Consider the following 20,016-nt stretch of genomic DNA (forward strand, 5'->3'; position numbering starts at 1 on the left):
TGTTTTAGCAAATGAGGAAGAACGCATGCATCTTTTCTGGTATCTTTGAGAGGATACTGGTTTTGTAAAAATGTATTTGTAAGCTATACTGTGAGATACACATTTCTGAATTACTAAAGGATGAAAAATTCTTGCTTTCACCGTAGTAGAGGTGTATTTCTGTTGGCTACGGTTTTTTTCTTTTTAAAAATTTTTTATTGAAGCGTGGTTGATTTACAATGTTTATTTCAGGTGTACAGCAGAGTGGTTCAGTTCTCCATATACATACATATGTATTTTTTTCTTTTCAGATTCTTTTCCATTATAGGTTCTTACAAGAAATTGAATACAGTTCCCTGTGCTGTAAAGTAGGTCCTTGTTGTTTATCTACTTTACATATAGTAATGTGTTACAGTTCATTTTTTTTAAATGAGGACTTTCATTTATTTCAGATTTTCAAAATTGAATCTCCATAAGGAAGCCCTAAACTAAAATAGATTGTTACTCGCATTGGTTTGAAGTATTTTTTGGTATTAGAAGCTTACTTGATTGGCTTTTTCCGCACCGTGGTCTAGGGTGCATCAGATCACACAGACTTAGATGCCAGAGTCGCGTAGGAGTGACTACACTTCAGCAGAGTAAGAACTTAAAAAAAAAAAAAAAAGCATGGCCTCTCTGCCATCTTGGAAGTTCACCGTCTGAACCAGGAATCTGTAGAACCAGAGGTGGGTGCTCTTAATCATTCGTTCTGCAAACAGGTGCTTTGTTTGGGTTTGCTTGTGTGCACCTCTTGAGTACAGGGTTTGAGATCATGTAATGATTTGAAGCACACTTCGACTGCTCTGTATCGTATTGAATTTGAGTCGGTGTTTTCTTTGGACACTTAATCTGGTGACTTAATTGTGGCTGTTCTGTGAGTCTCCGACAAGGGGCTCCGTGGACTCCCAGGTGCCAGAAGTGGGGTCTGCGTCGCCTCCGGCACCGACGGGGTGGCCTTCACCTGGTCTGGAGGCGAGCTGCAGGGCACGGTGGCCGCGGTCGGCCGTGATGTGCACGCCCCACTTGTTTTGGTTTAGAGCTAAGAGACAAGTCTTAATTTCCCAAAGTAGTTGAAAATATTACCAAACATGTGTCCATAAAACCTAGTGGAACTTCCGTTGAGAAACCTAGACCACTTAGTAACTGCATTGTATTGGAAGCACTTTAGATTAAGCGAAATTTCCTGAGTCACAGAGCCCCAGGCCTGCAGAGGATCTATGCAGGGCTTTGCTTCAGTGGGTGGCTTTAGAATGTGGAGGCCAGGGGCTTTGGTTGAAGCAGCACAGGAGAGCTGAGTCTGAAGTGTGGACTTCAACTCCCAGCACAGTGTTTCCCCTCTCGTGCCAGGAACTAAGGGTAAAGCAAGGTGATGCTCTGAAACTTTTAAAATCCTCTGTGTCTTGAGCTGAAGCCAGTTTTAATATCCCTTACCCTCTGTCTGCTGGTGCCTTCCCTCTTCTTTTCCCTTTTAACTCCCTAATTTTCTGTAATTCTTTCCTTAGAGCAGAAGGAGGGTGGGGGGGTGGCTACTCTGAAATCTTGTGGCTGCAGAGAGGAGGCTGTATCCGTTCCTCCTGCGAGACTGGAGGATCTGCTGGGCCGGCTCCGAGCTGGCGCCCCCCCACTGCCCAGCTGGACCTTGGCTCTGCGCCCAGGAGCTGTTTTCAAACACCAACATCCATACCTGAGAGCAAGTAATCAAAACCGTGGAATTAGACCTAGTCTTCATACATCTGAACCTATGTGCTATTTATTTCATGATCCAAAGAGGATGTGACCTCAGGAAGTTACAGTGGTCCCCTTGGTAAAAAGGGAGTTTGCTTTTCCTACTGCCCCTGTGCAGAGGGTCAGGTGGCGGTCACGGCGTCTGAGCCTGTGACGCTTGGAGCAGCTCAGACGGGATTTTCTGTGTTCTTCGGGCCAGAAGCATTGGAGCTAGAGACCGTGTGTAGACAGACTCCTGGTGGGTTTGCGGAGCCGTCAGGTAGGAATCCTGTGCGGAACCTTCCCCGTAACGAAAGTATGCACCAGCTTTACCTTCCTGAGGGAGGGCGTGGGGCGAGTCTCAAAGGACTCGCTGAGGGAGAGACTGGATGCCGCTCCAGAGCACCGGGCATTTGTGGGAGCTTTCGGATGGGAGGCTCGTCGTGTCCCTGACGAAGGGTTGGGGGCCTCTCTCTGCAGGTTGTTGGTGAGGCCCGGCCGCACCCCGATGATGGGTCCAGCAGCAGGGAGCCCGCCCGTCTCCTCCAGGCAGGAGCAGTGCTCAGACAGCTCCGCTCCCCCTCCCTAGAGAAAGGAGGCCAGCGCAGGGGAAACGGGGAAGGTGCGAAGTTAAAAGTTTTAACTATTTATTCTCCCTTTGGATTTTCATTTTATTCCTAAGGCTGTAAAGAACTCCCACCCCCAACACACACCGCGCGGTGCTCACTGGAAAAACTACATGTCTGGAGTGATGGGGAAGGAAACAGGCATACTGTACTTGAAGCCCATGGGGAGGAGGCTGGGGGCTGGGGCACTCAGTCTCTGCCAGGATGTGGGCCCCACAGCCCTGCGTGCTGCTCACTGTGGCCGCGCTCAGGGCAGTGCGTTTCCAGCGGCCATGTTGGTGGGCTGAGTGCCGTCTGCCGGCGGGCAGTGACCGGGAGGCCTTGCTGGGCCTGCGCGGGACGAGCACGCCCTCCCATCTTCCCACCGGTGCCAGTGCCCCTGTTGTTCATGTGACACTCGGAGACATCGACTTGAGACAGAGCTAATGCTTGAGCCGCCCGCCCCCCGGTCTTCAAAGCCCATGCTGCCCCTGAACTGCAGGCAGGAAATCCTGTCGAAGTGGGCCCTCAGGGTCCCCCACGAAAGGCAGAGATTCGGAGGGCCGAAGACAGGCCAAGGGGGTGGGCCTGTGGCCCGCCACCCGGGAGAGACGAGTCAGCATGCTGTGTGCCGGTGCAGACTGCCGGACGTTCTGTGCTTCCCGGTCCTGGCAGCAGAGCCGCAGTAAGCCATCGCAGGAGCTGCTCACACAACTGGTTTAAGTACACGTGCTGCTCTCTGGTAAGCCCTTTTGAAAATCTGTATTTCAGTTACTGCTGTGCTCTGTTCAGATGACTAAAACTTTAAAAAAAGGTAGAGTGTAGAGTGAATGAGGTTTGCATTATTGGGCAAAACCCAAAATCCAGACAGAAAGTGGCATCAAAACAATGAACTTAACAAATGCAAAGTTTTTACTTTTTAGCTGCAATTTTAAAACATGCATTTTCATTAGAATCCATTGAAACCAAAACATCAGAGCAGTGTAATGAGAGAAATCTAATGATGATGCTTTAAGTGACACTCGTTTTAAAACTTATGTGCAAGTGTGATCATGGGGAGTCGGAGGAAGTGTTTATTCCAAGGTCAGCGTGAGTGGCTCTCTGGAGGATTCTGGCGCGTTCTTCCGAGCACACCGTGTGTCTGTAGACACCCCCTGAGGGTGCAGGTAGAGGGCTTCCTGAGTGGGTCCCAGTCCATCTGCTTAGCAGCTGGCAGTCGGTCCAAGAGACCCAGAGACTGGCGGATCCTCCCTGCTGGTGCCTGGGCTCTCACAGCCCCCTTGAGTGCGATGTGGCTGCGGCCAAGGCCAGCAGGCCCACACAGGGCTCCCTGGCCTCCGTCACCTCAGCTCCAGCTCCTGGGTCACCAACAGCCTCCAGGCCTTTTGTCTGCTTTTGGCCTGGAGCTTCTGAAGTCTTCACAGCCCGCCCAGCACACAGCAGGGTGGCGGGAAGGGTCCCAAGGACCCAGGCAGTGGAGGTGGGTATCCGGCCTCCTGTCCTCAAGAGGCCTCTGTGGTCTCCCAGCATCTCGCTCAGCCCACCACCCAGGAGGAAGCCAGCACGACTTCCTGGACCATACTGCTAGCGACCACGTGTAGACAGACTCCTGGTGGGTTTACCAAGCTGTCAGGTAGGAATCCTATGCGGAACCTTCCCTGTGACGAAAGTGTGCACCAGTCTTACCTTCCTGACGGAGGGCGAGGGGTGGCAGGGGTGTTCCGTAGTGTTTCCCAAAGGACTTGCTGAGGGAGACTGGACACCGCTCCAGAGCACCATGCAGTCTGTCAGGGACTGTCTGCTGTTTCAAGGGAGAGAAACCCTTTTCTTTCAGCTCTTTCCCTCTGTACGGGTTTCTAATCCCCTTTCCAAAATAATCTTAAGGACGTTAAGCCAGAATCTACAATGCGTGTTAACTAATGAGCTTGGGCCCATTACTATTATTTAAAGAGAATTTTAAGATTTCAGTTTCCAAAGTACGTTTCCAAAGTTTTTTACTAACAGAAATGCAAAAATAAACTATTGCCTGCAACCAAGCTAAAATCACTTATTCTAGTAGTTTGGTAGATTGTAGGAGGTTTTGTATGTTCACAGTCACATCATCTGTGAATCCATAAACTTACTTAGAGCTTAGAGACAGTATGATTCTACGGTCTCGGTGAAGGAGGCTTGGATTCCTTTTGCTGCATCGTCCCGGATGGAACCTCGCAAGCCCAGAACTGCAGTCTGTGAGGGCGTGCGCCCTGCGTTCAACAGCTCTCCTGAGATGTCGTGTTCCTGGTTTGGGCTGAGTCAGCTCCAGTTTCTCTGTGATGCGTCCAGAAGCCTAAAGGTGACCTTGTCTCAGGTGAGGATCCTGAATGTCCTGTGTGGAACCCAGACCTGTGTGTGGTCCAAGCGGGCTGTTTATAGCGGATACGATGGTTCCTGAAAGTCAGAGCCGCACGGGGAGGGCCAGCCAGGGAGCTGCAAGGACCTTTCTGTGACAGGTTTTAAAGCACGTAGGTTTTCCCCCTTATGTGTGCTTTGTTTTTGAAAGATTTTTTTTAAAAAGAAACAGGAGACACATGTATATTACTGATTATTTTCAATGATTTTGAGCTATGGTTCAACCACAGCATTAAGAATAAGCAGAAAAGGCTGATTTCGTAACACGCAGCACTTAGAGCAGCATTTTTCTTTGAAAGTACGTATTGCAGGTACAGACTGCAGCTCTCAGAACTGCGTCACCACTGCTCCGCTGAGGACGCAGACACTTGACAGCTGGAAACCTTTTTCCGTATGGGAACTGTGTTGAAAAGTAAGCACAAATGGCTGTTTAAGAAGACTTTAACGACTTGAGATTATCACAGCTCACGTGAACAACCACTGAAAAGCTCAGATACAGTTGTGCTTTTATTATAAGGCAGCCTCCTGGGGGTCAGGTGAACTAGACGCTGTGAGTAGTAGTGCACGCATTTTAAAACAGCTTTTAAACTAGAAAGCATGACTTCTGAATGCCACGCAAATGAACGAGGGTTGTAAAGAAGCAGTACCAGCATATCGCAGCCTCGGTAGCTCTGCAGGAAGGAGGCGATGGCGTGGTAACCGGTGCAGTGCCTCCGAGTCTGGAGCATCCTCAGATGACGCGCTGCTCAGCAGCCCTCCCAAGAGATGGAGGCGCGGGGAGGGGAGCCTTTCCGACAAGGAGCAGCCTCGGCCCCTAACCTGAACCCCCAGGCCTGCAGTTTGCAGTGAGCGGACGGCAGGGGCTGCTGACTTCTGGTCCCTTCGCACCAAGAGTTGAGAGAGGTGTCTTCAGTTTAAGGATCATCAGTAACTCGTTTCCTGGAGGACAAGGGTAGGATCTCATCATGTGCAGAATCAGAACATGCACCACAGAGCAGATGAAGAACGTGGGATTTATTAGAGTGAATGTCCTCTGACAGCAGAAAGAACTGGAAATACGTATCTGACGGGCAGAATCCGCTCATCACCTCTGGGCGGCACTGGAGAGGGTACCCACGTCCACAGTTCGTCCGTGGTTTTAGTGAAACTGTCACAGGCAGTTCCTTTTTTAAATATTGGGACATTCGAAGAAAAATGCAGAGGTCACAGCCGGACACCAAAAGCACAGCTGGAAGTGGGCGGGTCGGCGGTGACGGGACCCCCGACCAGCGGCAAAGCCGAGTTTGCTTTTGGGGCGAGACCAGCAGGGACACCAGAAGGACAGACATGAGACTTCACCTGGCTGACCCACAGCGAGTGTTTCTGGGATGGGGTCTTCACTCATGCGGACTGGCTGGTCCCGAGTTACCTTCACTGCAGACACTCCTTTGGTTCACAGGTTCCACAGCTTCAGTTTGTCGAAAAGGCAAGGAGACAGATGGTCACCAGTCACCTGGACAGGCCACTCCGCTTGCTCTGACGTAAGCTGTGTGGTTTTTATGAAACGTGCTGGGGTCTGCTCCCTGCCTTGTTCTACAACATGGGAGATAATGTCTTTTCATAAAGCAAGGTGAAAAACCAACATTTTTTCTGATTGTAACTAATACTGGTCCAACGAGCATTGCAGAAGGGGTTAGAATAAGTATCTGGTGGCACCAAAAAAGCTGTGGGGTTTTAAAAAAAATTTTAAGTGTTTTCACAGCAAACACGCACCTCTGATCGCCCACAGATGCTGGTCGTGGGCTGCCGCCTGCTTGTTCAGACTTGGTTCCCTTGTGTTACGATGCTGATGTTTAGTAGGAAAATTACATAGATTTGTATCTGAATACATCCATTTGCAAATTTCCTTACAAAAAAGGACAAAGCACATAGGCATTCACTAATTCTGTGCCATTTCTGTTAAAATTGGATCTACACATGGTATCACGGTAGTAACAAGTGTCTGTTCTGCCCCCTGTGCAGGACAAGTGCGGCACACATCCCAGGCGTGAGCAGCGCGGCACAACGAAGCCGTGAGCCAGGTTCGCGCGTCTGCCCCAGCCCGTGGGGCTCTCAGCCTCGTGTCTCTCACAGGCACACGTCTGGGGCGCAGCCGCGGACACGGCCTGGTCCCTGCGCGCATCTCACATCATCGGGAAAGCGGCAGTGGCTGCCTCCCCGGCCGTGAGTGTAAATGTGACCCGTGTGACACGCAGCGCTGACTGGGGGAGTGGAGTCACCTGAGCTGACACCTGGGGACGGCCACGTCTGTCCGCGTCCCTGCGTCAGGGGCAGGCCTGCCCTGGCGGGGTCCGAGTGTCAGGTTAGCCGCATTTGGGATGCATTTGTGGTCTGGGTCAGAGCACTGGCGGTGCCCCTTTAGACACGGCATCCTGGGGGGACTTGCTAACGCGGCACCACTGCGCCAAGGCCGCGGTAACCAGGGCAACCGAGAAGTGGAGGGCGGGGCAGAGGGCACATGTCACTGCGAGGCCCAGCGTCCAGCACTGCTGCTTCTGACGTTAGCCGTGCGGACAACATCTGAAAGTTAACAAAGAACTAGCATCCTTACTAGCTTTTCCTTCACAGACACTGTCGAGCTTTAGCAATTTTAAAAAGTGAAGAGTTGCACTAACTTGCTGCTACCCTAAGTGGTGAACCTCAAGAAGCAGCCTGCGCACAGCAGACAGCAGGTGTGGGGGCCGCCCCCGGCCCCTGCCTCACGGCCAGGCCACCTCGTGGGCGCCTGGCGGCCAACAGCAGCAGGCGGGGCCGGCCCTAGGCCCCAAGAGCAGGTGGAGGGGAGATTCAGGCCACCTGTCAGGATGCAGCCTCTGGTTCTGAGGAGGGCGGGGACCGAGTGCATCCTTCCAGGTCTGGGCAGCTTTCAGAACGCTTGCCTTTGAGGCCTCCTCGTGGACTGATCGGAAGCTGAGACGCGCCCGTGAGTGCACGGCCCTGCGCCCTCCCCTAGCTTGAATGAGTGGACCTAAGTGTCATCCTTGTGACAACCCTTCCTGAGTGTGACACAGCGTGCTCTGCTGTCTGCAGCTTTGGGCTTCTGTGGTGTGGAGGGCAGGGGCTGCCTGTCAGGCTCTTTAACCCTGAATTTTGGTTCAGGTAGAAGAACAGGTCAATTTTGTGTAGCAAACTCTTCTGTACTAAAGGACAGCCTCTGTCTGAAAAACACTAGACTTCCTGAAAAAGCTAACAGATGCCTGAGAGTTCCTGTAAGTGGGACTCACATCCTGGGAGTCGCTGAGCCGGCGAGGTCACAGCAGGAGGACTGGCACCTGGAGCCTCAGCTGCCACCGCCAGGCACCCTGCGACCCTCCCAGAGACAGCAGCCCCATCACGAGTGCCTAAACCGCCGCTTCTAACCTGGACCCTGGGCTCCACCGATGGGCTGTGTCCTCACAGTCACGCCTCTTTCCACACCCAGCGGCCAGACCTGGGAAGGAGCACAGATCTAGGTCACCTCTGCTCTGGGTCGAGGGGAAGCTGACTTAATTTGCGACCTTGGCTTTTGAACCAGGTCACTGCAGAGGCCCAGCTGCAGACCATCAAGACCTGGTTTCATCTGTCCACACCTCTGGAGGGCAGTTCTCCACGGCAGCTGAGAGGGAACAGCTTCTGTCTGGAAGACAGTGAATTTGAATGACATGACTGTCTTGCCAGTGCCACTGTGTGTGAATTACCAGGAACAGCTATGACTAACAGTCGGCAACACTAGCTTTCTAGCTGCATTTTAGCTGCAGTGTTGTGGTTTCCACCCTTTGCTCTGAGATGCTCCCCGCCCTGCACCTGAGACTGGCCTGCAGTTCTGGCGTCCAGTGCAGAGGCTGAGTGACCCCCAGGAGTGTGGCTGGTTCTGCGTCCCGTGTCCCTCCCGGGGGGGGCCAGCAGGCTGCACAGGAGGGTCCGCCAAGTCTCGCAATGACCAGCCATCCAGGAACGGACACAGTGGACACTGAGAAGTCACGTTGCAACGGCACAGAATAACCACCTTGCATTTTAAACAATTTATTGCATAAAATAAGATGTGCATCTTGAGTATATTCCATGCTACAGTGAAATTAATCTACATCACTGAGGAAACCGCGCCACTGGAGGATGGGGGCGGCACCAGGCGTCGGGCCTTACAGTGAAACACGCAGCCTGAGAGCCCGCGAGGACGCAGCACCTCCTGTCCCTGGCGTCTCCAGGTGCTTTGTGACGCGTCACTGCTGTGCCGTGACTTCCTGATCAGCGTCGGTGGCGTGTGTTACACTCCTGCCTCGAACATCCTTTCGTGCATGGCTGTGGGGTCGAGGGCCTGAAATAATCCACAGGTGAAAAGACAGCACACAGAACTTCAGGTAAACTTCCTCATTATCTTAAACATAGTGCAGCTTTCAAAAACACAGCATCACAACACAAACTGACTCCCTGCATTCGTTTGACCTCTCCACTCTCTACCTGGCACACAAAACAGGAATTTAGAATCATTTTTAAAGCCGAAGTTCCACAGTTTGGGGGAAAGCAAACTAGCAATTCTTCCCCACAGACTGTAATAACGCTTCCTCCGCATCTGGTTCATGGTACAACAGGCCATTCTGACGCCTTCCTGTCACGTCTGCTCTCAGTTAATCAGGCTGCCTCTGTGGGCTTTACTTCATGGTGTCGTCACAGCACCCCTTTCTCTGTTCCACGTGAGCAGCTCCCCTGAAAGACCGCTGTGCACGCTGCAGGACCGCATGTGCAACTGACCCCGTCGTGCCGGGCGGGGCAGCGCCTTCTGCCTCATCCTCACAAGGCTGTCGGGTCAGACAAGGTTCCCAGGCTTCCTGTCCATGCCCCCGCTGTGTGCGCTGCCGTGTGGGGGGAGGGCGAGAGAGGCGCCAGGGTCGGGGCCTGTCACCTCGCTGTAGGCCGGGGGCGGCCCCTCCATCCTCCCATTGCTGCTGCAGGTGCTGGCGCTGATGCCCGAGTGGCTGCTGGGCGGGCAGGGGCCCCCCCCATACACGGAGGCGTCCATCAGGTCACTGTCAAATATGGTCCGGTTGGGCGGGGCCCGCACAGACTCCCGGTTGAGTTCCAGCTGCTGCTCGGCGTCCCGCAGCTGCAAGGTGCAGGGCCCCTGGTAGGGAGGTGGCTCCTCCCCATCCGACAAGGAGATGGTGGGGGGCAGGTCAATCTCGTGCTGCACGTAGGGGTAGGTGGGCTGGAAGCGGCTGAACCGACCCCTCTGGAGAAAGGACGGGGCAGCCAGCGCGTCCGGGGACCGCGAGGTGCATATGACCTGCAAGCGAGAGAGAAGCGGCTGGGAGACGCTGTGCACAGGGACCAGCACCGACGCCTCGGGTCCGGAACCCACGCCTGGACTGTGTGCTCTCCTGTCGGAAACTCAGAAAGACCGTTCCAGAGAAAAAGCAGCCTTCTTACTCTTCGTGGCTTCATCACTCACCTCGCCAAGCCCAGGCTGGCTCAGCACCGGGTAAGTGGTTTACCTGAAGCGTGGGTGTGGGGGAGGCGCCCTGCTACGTGGGCCCCTCCTGCTGGTTCGTGGGGCGTAGGGAGGGGCTGCCCCCACGTGACCTGCCCCTGCCCTGCTCCTCACTCCTCTGCCTGCAGCGTAAGGACGGGTGGCCCCACAGCTCTGGCACCTGTCTCGGGGCCCGGGCTGCACAGGTGGGTCCTTGGAGCAGGTACAGGGCGCTGGGTTCACTTATGAATTTATGGAGCTTGCTGCCCCTATCAGTGACTTTCACATCTGGAACAAGTGACTTTCTGGGTTCTAATTTTTCCAGTTTCTTCTTTCTGAATAGAATTTTCCAATAATTTAGTACTGACATGCAAAATGTTTTCTATTCCAAAGTAAATATGATTATAGACTTTTTTTCCCCAAAAAGGATCCAGGCATTTGGTTTCCTACATAGTCTTCTATCTACTCCACCACCCAGGTTTCCTCCAGAGGAAGGACGTATATCCATCCGTCGGCATCTCTGACACCACAGATTTAACTTAAACTAAAAAACTGTCGTTTTTACAGTCATCCTATATTAGCCTGGGAGACAGAATAAATCATGCTGCAGTGCTGACAGACTCTCCCACACCCCGCACCTCATGAGCAGCCCGAGGCACCAGGTGAAGTTCAGGAGTCTTGACCTACTCTCTGGAAGGAGCCTTGGCACCGAGAGTCCCTGGGAGAGTCGAGGAAGACCCCGCCCCACCTTTCAAACCAAGTGAGGCTTGGTGTGAGGGTCACTCCCTTCCTGCTCGGGGCCCGCGGCTCCTGCCACCCACCTGCCCCCGTCCGACCCCTCACCTCCGAGGCGGGCAGAGGTCCAGAGCCGTCCAAAGGCCACAGGCGCCCTTCCTGGCGGGGGGACAAGACACCACAGGAAGACGTTAGTTTCACGCGCAGCACCAAAGCCAAGGGACCACACTCCTGTGACAAAAGGCACTTCACACCTGCACCCCCAGGGAGAACCGCAGCCACGGCGAGTCAGACAGTGCAGGCCTCCCCCCGGGAGCCCTGAGGCCAATCCACAGTCTATACACGTGTGTTTTGAAGCTCAGGTGTCACCGAGCTGTTCGGTCCACATCTGGACGCAGAGGGTCAGCCCTCGCGTGGGCATCCCCACCCACGTGTGTCACCTTCCAAACCGGGACTGTCCGTCCACATTGCGAACACGGAGCTTCTGAAACCTGAGAACCCTACAGCGTCTTCTCCAGATTGATTCTTCAGTACAAATGTTCACAAAGTGGGTGGAACCTGACATCTCGTTTTTTCAAAAATGTCTGGCCAGACTAACAGGGTGACATGCAAACAGAAGGCGTGGCTGAGGGTCACTTCTGACACCGTGAACTTGTTGACAAAGCATTTCAATTTGTAACCCTTCCAAGCCCAAACTGCTGGCGACCAGCAGGGTCCACTGAGCTCCTGTGACTGTAATAAGAGACCTGGAGGAAGGGGCGCCTGTATTTTTGTACTCCCAGGATATGCACACATGACCTTGTGGCATCACTCGGCCTCCTGTGGCCTAAAGGTGCCCCTGGCAAACCTGGGAGGCCCAACAAGCCCCAGGTATTCCGAAGCGAAGGCCACCTCCCAGCTCGCCCGCGGCGGCCGCGGTCAGAGCAAGTCTGGGCTGAAGGTCTGACTCCACAGCCACACGAGGGCAACAGTGACAGAGCAACCCTGACCCTGTGTCCAGCCCCTGGCTGCTCCCGCGGTGAGGACGGCACAGACACCCCCCGACGCTTCTAAGACTCGCCGTTTCACCCTTGCTCTCTTCCCACCCTTCAGACCCGAGCTCAGTGTCCTCCTGCCTCCAGAGCCCACCGAGACCCGGCGACAACACACAGCATGGCGTCACCAAGTGAGGTGGGAGGGAGGGGACCCGGAGAGCATGGCACATTTCCTGACGATGGCAGTAACCATTCTCAGTGGCCGTGCTCAGAATAACCATTCTTGTAGGGAAATAAATTCCCCAGAAATGAGCAACTGGAAAAACTCACCAAATACACATCAATGTCCCTGATTCTAAATCCATTCATGCTTCCTGGTCCCCCTGCTGGCGATCTTGGCAGTGTCACCCCCTCCTGGTTTCCACCCTGACCTCTGGCCACTCTGCTCCAGGCTCTGCGTGGGGTTAAATGCTGGAGTCCTGCGGGGGGGAACCCCACCCTCCACGGCTGACAGGGCCATCTAGGGGACAGTCCCCGCTCTCACAGGTTCCAGTCCCTCCGTGGCACCACGCCTGCTGTTTCAGTAACACTTAACTCTCCCTGAAAACTGCCCCTTCCGCTGCGTCCCTGTCACAGAACGCCCGCCCCTCCGGCCTCAGCACCTGCCACACGGGAGACGTTACAGCCACCAGACTGCTGTGCAGAGAACCATGCCCAGAAGATGAGTGGGTCCAGAAGGCCTGGAGCCAGCCCTGCCCCAGGCCACGCTGCCCTCCTGGTGAGGTGAGCTCCTCTGACCAAGACCTGCCCTGGGGCCACAGGCCCTCCAGCCTGCTCCCTCAAAGGCCCGCAGAGTCAGGTCAAGACGTGGTACCTCGTGCCGAGACCCTTGGGTTTCTTCGTCTCCAGACACCGGGGAGGAGGGGGCCTTGCGCACATCTGGCATTGCACCTCCTGACAGAACCAAGCTCCCCTCAGCAGGGGAAGCACCCCTAGTCTCGGCTGATGCCCATACTGTCATGTTGTGTTACATTCGGAGTAAGCCATGAGGCGAGGTGACAGCAGTTCACAGAATTCTGAGCAACAGGAACAACACTGCTGGCATTTTCACAGAAGCCCAAAAGCACCCTCAGCCGTGTCCTCGTCAGGTCGACAGCGCAGGGAAGGAAGCAGCCCCGCTGCCCGCAGGTCCACCCAGCCTAGTAAGTTTGAAATCAAGACGTGAGAAACTTCCAACTTTTCTCCACTGTTATTTTGGCCATGGGTGGGGGTCCCCTGTGACATCACAGGGATTTCAGGGTGGGCTTTTCCATTTCTGGGACTTTGACAGGACCGTACTGACACCCGAACAGCATCGAGTCTTCAGTCCGTGAGCACGACACAGCTTCCCTTTATTTGTGTCGAATTTCTTCCAGCCACATCACATAGTTCTCAGTGTGCAAGTCCTCCACCTCCTTGGTTAAATTTACTCCCACGTATTTCATTCTTCTTGATGCTGTTGTAAAATGGAAGTTTTCTTAATGTCTTTCCCGAGTGTTCACTGTTAGTGCAAAGAAACGCAACTGATTTGGGGGCTGACTGTCTGTCCTGTAACCTGACGTGGCTTCTTTCGTTAAATTTTTACACTGAAATCTGTTTTTATAGGTCAGCTGCATATGGTTCAAGCTGAGTAAAGTGTGCTGTCCCTCTGCTCCTAGTAGATGGCCGGCCACCGCCTGGCTCACCGTCCAGCCGGCCGGGCTGCCTGGGAAGACAGACGTCAGTGACGTGTGCCAACATCTCTCAAGGCTGTGTCTGGAGTTCTTGGGCCCTTTATTGTCTTCCTGTTACTTGGCAGGCTCAGATAAGGAAAAGGAGTCCAGACAGTCTCAAAGCTCTGCAGCCACACAGACCAGGCCCCACAAACTGAGGCAGGGCGCCCTCAGAAACCCACTGCTCAGTATTTGCTTTTCCTGGGACTGAAGGCTGGGTCCATCGTTTTCTCTTCATCCAGACGGTGGCTTCCACCAAATGCAGGGCCGGTCCGTCCCTCCCCAGGCCCCTCCGGACGGCATCTCAGGGACGCTGCGGTGATGCAGGCTGACCGGCCTCGGCCAACAGTCTCCCTCCATCCCGCCCTTGGCAGGAGAGGAGCTAGCCCAGGGCGTGTCCTTCCACACACCCTGCTGCAGGTGGCATGGGGCCGTGTGAGGAAGAAGGAGCTGGGGAGGCGCCCTGACGACAAAGCAAACCTTCCGAATCAGGGCAGGCTCGGCCCAAAGGAGCTGCTGGTCCTGCCCAGCATTTCCCAGAAGACTCCCTGAGAACCAGGGACGTACGGGGATCCTGAGATCCAGTCTTACTAACCTCAGTCTCGCCTCCCCCTTTGGCCAGAGTAGAAGCCCATTAGGAGAGGGCAGCTCATGCCAGGGAGTGGAGTCTCCTCAGCCAAATCAGAACGGCTGCATGTTCGGCTCCTTCCTCAAAGACAAACCCCAGTACTTTCCATCCTGACTGTCAGGTCTTCCATGAGAACATAACACAAATAACCTCGGCCCACAGTGTTAAACCAGGTCTCCTGGAGCTGATGGGTCAGATGACCGGCACTTCTCGGTATCAGTTTACAAGAAACCCCCTTCTTGCCAGCGTGGTCATGGAGACCTCACATCGTTCTAGAACAAATGGGCCAAAACGCCCCAGAAGTAGGGGGTCCCAGCAAGGCGCAGGCTGAGACCTCAGGATGCTTGCCCGCCGCAAGGCCAGCAGGGGGCATCCCGCACCCACAAGCTGCAAGCTAGCAGCGTGCGCTCCAGGGACGCCAGACCTGGGGCAAGTGAAGGGCTTTCGGGAGATCGCAGGTGCTCAGATAGCAGACACGGAACCATACGCCCGCAGCGGCCCACACCCCGTCTTCAGTCACCTCCCTCTAAGGGGTGCAGACCCGGACCCGCCGTGCTGCATCAGTCCGCGGGGCTCCCCGCGCCCAGACCCTCTGAGCCCTCGAGAAGAGGCTGGTTGGGATGCTGAGGGAGGGCCCCCTGGAAGGCTGCAGTCGCACCCCTCCCCACATGCACAGGTGGCCCCCAGGAGTTGGGGGAAATGCCAGCCAGCACTAGTCGGGTGGACACTGCTACCCGGGAGGCTGGGGATCGCGTGGTCATGTTGGTCCACGTCCAGTTGCCAGGGGAGCTGTTCCCAAGGCAGGGTCCCTGACCAAGACCCCGGGTGGTGCGCATTCCCTGTGGCCCCTCCGCCCCTCCTTCCAGTTGCTAGCCACGTTCTCTTCCCTCTGCAGACGAAGCCAGACCAGCCGTCACCCACAGGTGTCAACAGAGCCCGGCACCTGCCGAGGTCAGGGCCTCCTGACTTGGGGTCAGAACCCTTGTTCATCGTGGGGTCTGCCCTGCACACTGGTGGATGTGCAGAGCATCCCTGCAGCCCCTGACCCATGCCCTGAGCTGTGACAGCCAATCCATCTCTCAACACTGTCAAACTTCTGGGTGGGGACCACGAGCCCGATGATCAGACAGCTCTCCCAGAGCTGGGGTAAGAGTGGCGGCATCTCCTAGACCTTGTGCGGGAGATGCAGATAGTTGGGGGCAGGAAGCACGCTCCCCGACACATGCTCTCTGGGCCTGCACCCGCATCCAGGAGGAGGAGGACCAGACGGGAGGTGGAGGGACAGCCTGGGCCTGAGCCGCCTGGTCACGCATGAACATGGGCCTCCAGTGCAGGAACATCACTAAGCAGTACCCACGCCCCCCTTCTCAGGAGGAAAACCCGCGCCTTGAGAAGCCCAGCCCACCGGTGCCACGCAGAGGAAGAGCAGTGGAGTCAAAGGAACCAACCTGCTGGCGCGTGGCCCGAGCTCTGCCTAATAAGCACAGGACGGGCTCCCTCGGGCAGACCTGCAAGTGTCTGGTGACAATGCCCGGCGACGCAGGTGGGGCCTCTCAGACGTGCCCTGTGGTGTATGGCCTGGAAAGAGCCTTTGGGAAGTCACGATTTCCAAAAAGGGAGGCTGGCGCTCAGCAGCCCCAGGAGAGGGTGGGCGCGGGCCAGCGGCGGCCCCTGGGCCCACCTCCAAACCCAGCAGGAGACTCCATCTGTGTTTCCGCCCTGTGGCCTGCCGGCCTGCCCACCCTCCCGCCCGGTCTCTGCTCTCAGGGCGCCTCAGCCAGCACAGACGGTGTGGACAGGACACGTCAGTATGCGCAGGAGCCTGACTCTCAGCCGGGTGTCGGGCTGGTGCTGCTGTCGCACTAGCTCTCCGTCCTGTCTAAATCTGGGAGGATTCCAAGTACACCGGCCTCTGTGCCCCGGCTCCACATCCACGGGTTCTACACCAGCCCTGCAAGTTCCAGCCACCAACCACGTGGCACTTAAAACCGCTGATGCATGGTGCACATCACACTGGGCATGTAACCTAGAGACGCAGGTCCCATGCACACCCCACCGTTTCATATGGGGACTTGAGCACCTCTGGTTTTCTCATCCGTGGGGGTGCCGGATCAGCGCCCTGGACCCTGCGGGCAATGGCACCTTGTGTTCAGACCCTGACAAGAGTGAGATCCTCCTGTGGGCAGAGAGTTGCCCTTATTCACCCCGGGGCTCGGGGTCTGGACCTCGGGGACCCATGCTGCTGGGGTGACAGAGGACCCACAGAGAGAGACTGTCACCGTGTGAGGGAAGCCGCAGTCCCAGGGCTGGAGGGGCTTGGGGCTAGCAGCCCAACCAGGAACCTGGGACGAGGAAGGGGACAGCAGAGGACGAGAGCAGGCCTGACCTGCAGCCCCAGGGCACTAGCTCACCGCTGTGGTTTGAGGGGAGGCACACAGCAGCCCCCCATCTGTCCTGGGCGGCCAGGTGTGCGCAGAGCAAGCCTCAGCTCCAGCCCTGGGCCAGCAGGCCTGAGGACTCCGAGCAGCTCTGTCCCCCAAAGGATCCCAGGGGCCCTGGGCCTGGCAGCCTGGCCACCATTCCCGCCAGGCTGGCTGCATCCCATACTCACGATGGCCCCTCAAGCCAGTCGCCAGGCAGCCCTAGGCTCCATACGCTCCTATGGTCACCACGGGAGCCAAGGACCTGTAACTGTGGCCGGAACCCCAGACTGGAAAGCCGGCTTGGAACACAAGCCCCTGGTGGCCCCTGGTCTCTGAGGTGCAGGTCACAGAGCACTGTGGCCGAATGTCAATGTTTCACTTCCCAAAGGAGGGTGGCGACTCAGGGCAGGATGCAGCTAGAAACTTTAACAACCATCACCACCACCTGAAGAGCCGCACTGCTCGCTAAGACCCACACAGCCCACCCCTCACCCCCAGGAGGTGCTGGACCCTCACCCCTGCCCCTGCCTTCCAGCTCGGCCACACCGGGCCCTGCTTGTCCCAGCACGGATGCAACTCCCAAGCCCAACGCTGAGGGGGAGGCAGACGCAGCACAACTCGGCCGCCACCAGGGCCAGGAGCAGGGGACACCTGTGTGCTGACAGCCACCTGGGCAGCGATGACCGAGAGGGGACTGCACCCAGAGGTGGCGCTGGCCTCCGTGGGGTTGCCCGACCTGGGTGTTGGGTTGGCGATAACCCACCGAGCAGAGAACCTGCAACATGAGTTTGTCAGCCACGGGGTCTCAGGATCTGGCCACACTTACCGGCTGCAGCCCATCCCCAGGCCTCCGGCCCCGGCTCGGGCGGTGGATGAAGGACCGAGTGGAGACTCGGTAGTGGCTAAGCAGGCAGATGATGACAACGACCATGACCGTGACCACCACCACGATGACAACCACCTGGGCCAGCTCCAGCTGCGCTGTGACAGAAGAGGAGAGTTGTCAGCCTGGTGCCAGCCTGCTCCCCAGACCTGTCTTCCTCCCAGCCTCCTGGGACGGTCCCAGGGCAAGGCCAGACTCTGCTCTGACAGCGCAGAGGGGAGGGCGACCTCTGGGCTCAGCCTGACCTTGACGAACAACCAGCCCTGCTGTGCAATTCGGGACAAGCAGGGCTCGGCAAGCGTATCCCGTTGGCCCCGCATCGTGAGGGGCCCCCGTTGCCCCTGAACTCCAGCCAGCCCAGCACGCCCAGCTCTGGACTCCTCCTCCTGGGCGGGCAGCCCTGCAGAGGCCCCCTCCTGGGATACGAGAAACTCAGCACTCTCGGCACCTGAACCCCATCTCTGCCAGACTGACGCCCGCACCCCCCTACCCCAAGCACAGCTAAACCCACCTCTGTGGTGTGGAGTACCTCCACGCAGGGTCCACGCAGCCCTGGAGGGAAAACGTAGCGGTGAAAAGCCCGACCTCTGCGCTGCAGAGGCTCCCCTGTGCAAGTTTAGAAGACATGTCTGCACCGTCCCTGGGCCCTGCTGGGTTCTGCCATCACCAGCACGACTGTTTAAACTGTGACCATGCACCCCAACACAGGACAGCGCCACAGCACGCCTTCCAGAGCAACAGGGCACTGAGCCCCTTGGTCCTGCAGGGAGGGCCGGCAGCGCGGTGCCTGAGGGCAGCCCGGGGTCCCAGACTTCCTGCCGGCCGGCTCCCGGCCAAGCCAAGCGCTGCGCAGCTGTGTTCCTGAGGCTCCCCACACCCGGAAGGGAGGGTACTGCGAGGCCATCCGTGTGCAGAGCTGGAGGCTCTGGGAGAATGAGGAGGACAGTGCACAGCTCTGCTGTACAGCGGGGACGCTCGAGGCAGAGGGAAGGACAGGCGAGACAGGAGAGCTCTGTCCCAGCACTGCTGCCTGGGAGTGCAGCACACGTGCACACGCACACAGGCATGATGAACTCAGTGCACATAAATGCGCATACGATGCACTCAGTACACACGTGCACTCACACACACCAGTGTGCACACACGGCACACCCTCTTGCTGCAGCAGGACTCAGGCTGCTGGCCAGGAGGACTCTGTCAGTAAAGGGCTCATGCTGGGTCACGCAGGTAGGGGCTGGGTAGCACCCTCCCCAACATCCACACCTTGGGCACAGAGGACTGGCGGCCGGGATGAGGGCAGATGGAGGGTCTTCCTGGTCCCACCACATCCTGTCCTGTGGCACTGACCTCACTCCTGCCCTGGCCCCCGCACACCTCAGGGACACCTGCTGGACGGGGCTGGACTGCTGACGGCCCTGAGCCTCTGGTGGGCTGCCTGGGGTGCCCTCCGGCTCCAGCTTGGCGGAGCTCATCAGCTACAGAAGAAACCCTGGGTGGATGGAGCAGGGGTGCCAATTGCCTGCGGGCACCCCAGGGATGTTCGCAGAGGAAGACTCGCGAGTGAGGAGTGTGGCCGCGGTGGCTGAACACCGAGGGAGGCACGTCCAAGCACAGCACATCTCTTACTCTCCATTGCAGAGGAGGGAGCGGCTCAGGGAGGGCGAGCACACTTCCAAGGGGAGAGAGCAGGTTGGAGCCGAGACTCCGGGCCCTGATTCAGAAGCGGCCCCGCAAGCCCTCCCGTCACTCTGCCTAGCGGGCGGGGAGCTCAGAATCACCCAGCCACAAACCAAAGGCCCCAAAACCACCCAAGGAGGTCAGCGGCCCTGGGTAGACTTCCTGGATTCGTCTGGGGCACTAGCCTGCAAACCGCGTTAAATATCCTGTGTGCACGTGTCGCCAGATGCCCTTGGAGTCACATGTCTCGTACACCCGTTGCGTTCCGGCAGACTCAAAACAGGATACTTTGATATTTTTGGACATTAGCTATGGCAGGGACCCCTCACTGATGTGCTCTCAGTGCTTAAAGAACTGCAACACACAGAGTTTTGTGGAGAAATGTGACTCCCCAACGCCCCGTCCTGCGATAGGAACGTCAGGGGAAGTGACCACACGAGCAAGCTTATTAACTCAATTGGTCTACACACAGCAACACCCTGTGCTAACAGACCACAGAGCTGACCTACACACTGTCGATACCAATACAGTATTTTTTCCCTCTGATGGAAAAATAAAATCACTGTCATTCTGTGTTTGTGGCAGTGCTGACTTCACACTGGTAAGCTCCGCCCTAGCAGGTGGCTTCCACAGCCCTGAGAGCTGTGGTTACTCCTCCGAGCCCAGAAGCATGTGGAAGGCGGTACCGGGGTGTCAGAGCAGCCCACGTCAGGGCGGGTTAGATCCTGCCTCGACCGCATCAGCTGGA

At 56.5% G+C, this 20,016-nt stretch overlaps 1 protein-coding gene and 2 long non-coding RNA genes across 9 annotated transcripts in view; 2 read left to right on the forward strand and 1 right to left on the reverse strand.

Moving 5' to 3' along the window:
• Positions 1-319: 319 nt before the first annotated feature.
• Positions 320-9,727, forward strand: LOC116659484. The gene is made up of 2 exons (XR_004314847.1): positions 320-6,235; positions 6,717-9,727. It is a non-coding gene; the product is annotated as an uncharacterized LOC116659484 (long non-coding RNA).
• LDLRAD4 (low density lipoprotein receptor class A domain containing 4) overlaps positions 8,741-20,016 on the reverse strand; it is a 120,117-nt gene continuing 108,841 nt past the window's right edge. For 2 of the 6 annotated variants that reach the window (XM_032467097.1, XM_032467094.1), the window contains 3 exons: positions 17,535-17,689; positions 11,041-11,091; positions 8,741-10,014 (listed from right to left, as the gene is read on the reverse strand). In XM_032467097.1, coding sequence (XP_032322988.1) covers positions 9,538-10,014; positions 11,041-11,091; positions 17,535-17,689 — 683 coding nt within the window. In that variant the 3' untranslated portion in view covers positions 8,741-9,537. Of the gene's footprint in view, positions 10,015-11,040; positions 11,092-17,534; positions 17,690-18,102; positions 18,144-20,016 lie in introns of all 6 variants that reach the window. The other 4 variants (XM_032467093.1, XM_032467096.1, XM_032467095.1 and 1 more) reach the window with 4 other exon arrangements.
• On the forward strand, positions 10,010-19,841 carry LOC116659483. Of its 2 annotated transcripts, XR_004314845.1 has the most exons (3): positions 10,010-10,209; positions 10,676-13,108; positions 13,551-19,841. It is a non-coding gene; the product is annotated as an uncharacterized LOC116659483 (long non-coding RNA). The 2 variants fall into 2 exon arrangements; XR_004314844.1 differs by having other exon boundaries at positions 10,010-13,108.

This window comes from Camelus ferus, chromosome 24 (genome assembly GCF_009834535.1).
Source record: "Camelus ferus isolate YT-003-E chromosome 24, BCGSAC_Cfer_1.0, whole genome shotgun sequence".
In the NCBI taxonomy this organism is placed as follows: Eukaryota; Metazoa; Chordata; class Mammalia; order Artiodactyla; family Camelidae; genus Camelus; species Camelus ferus.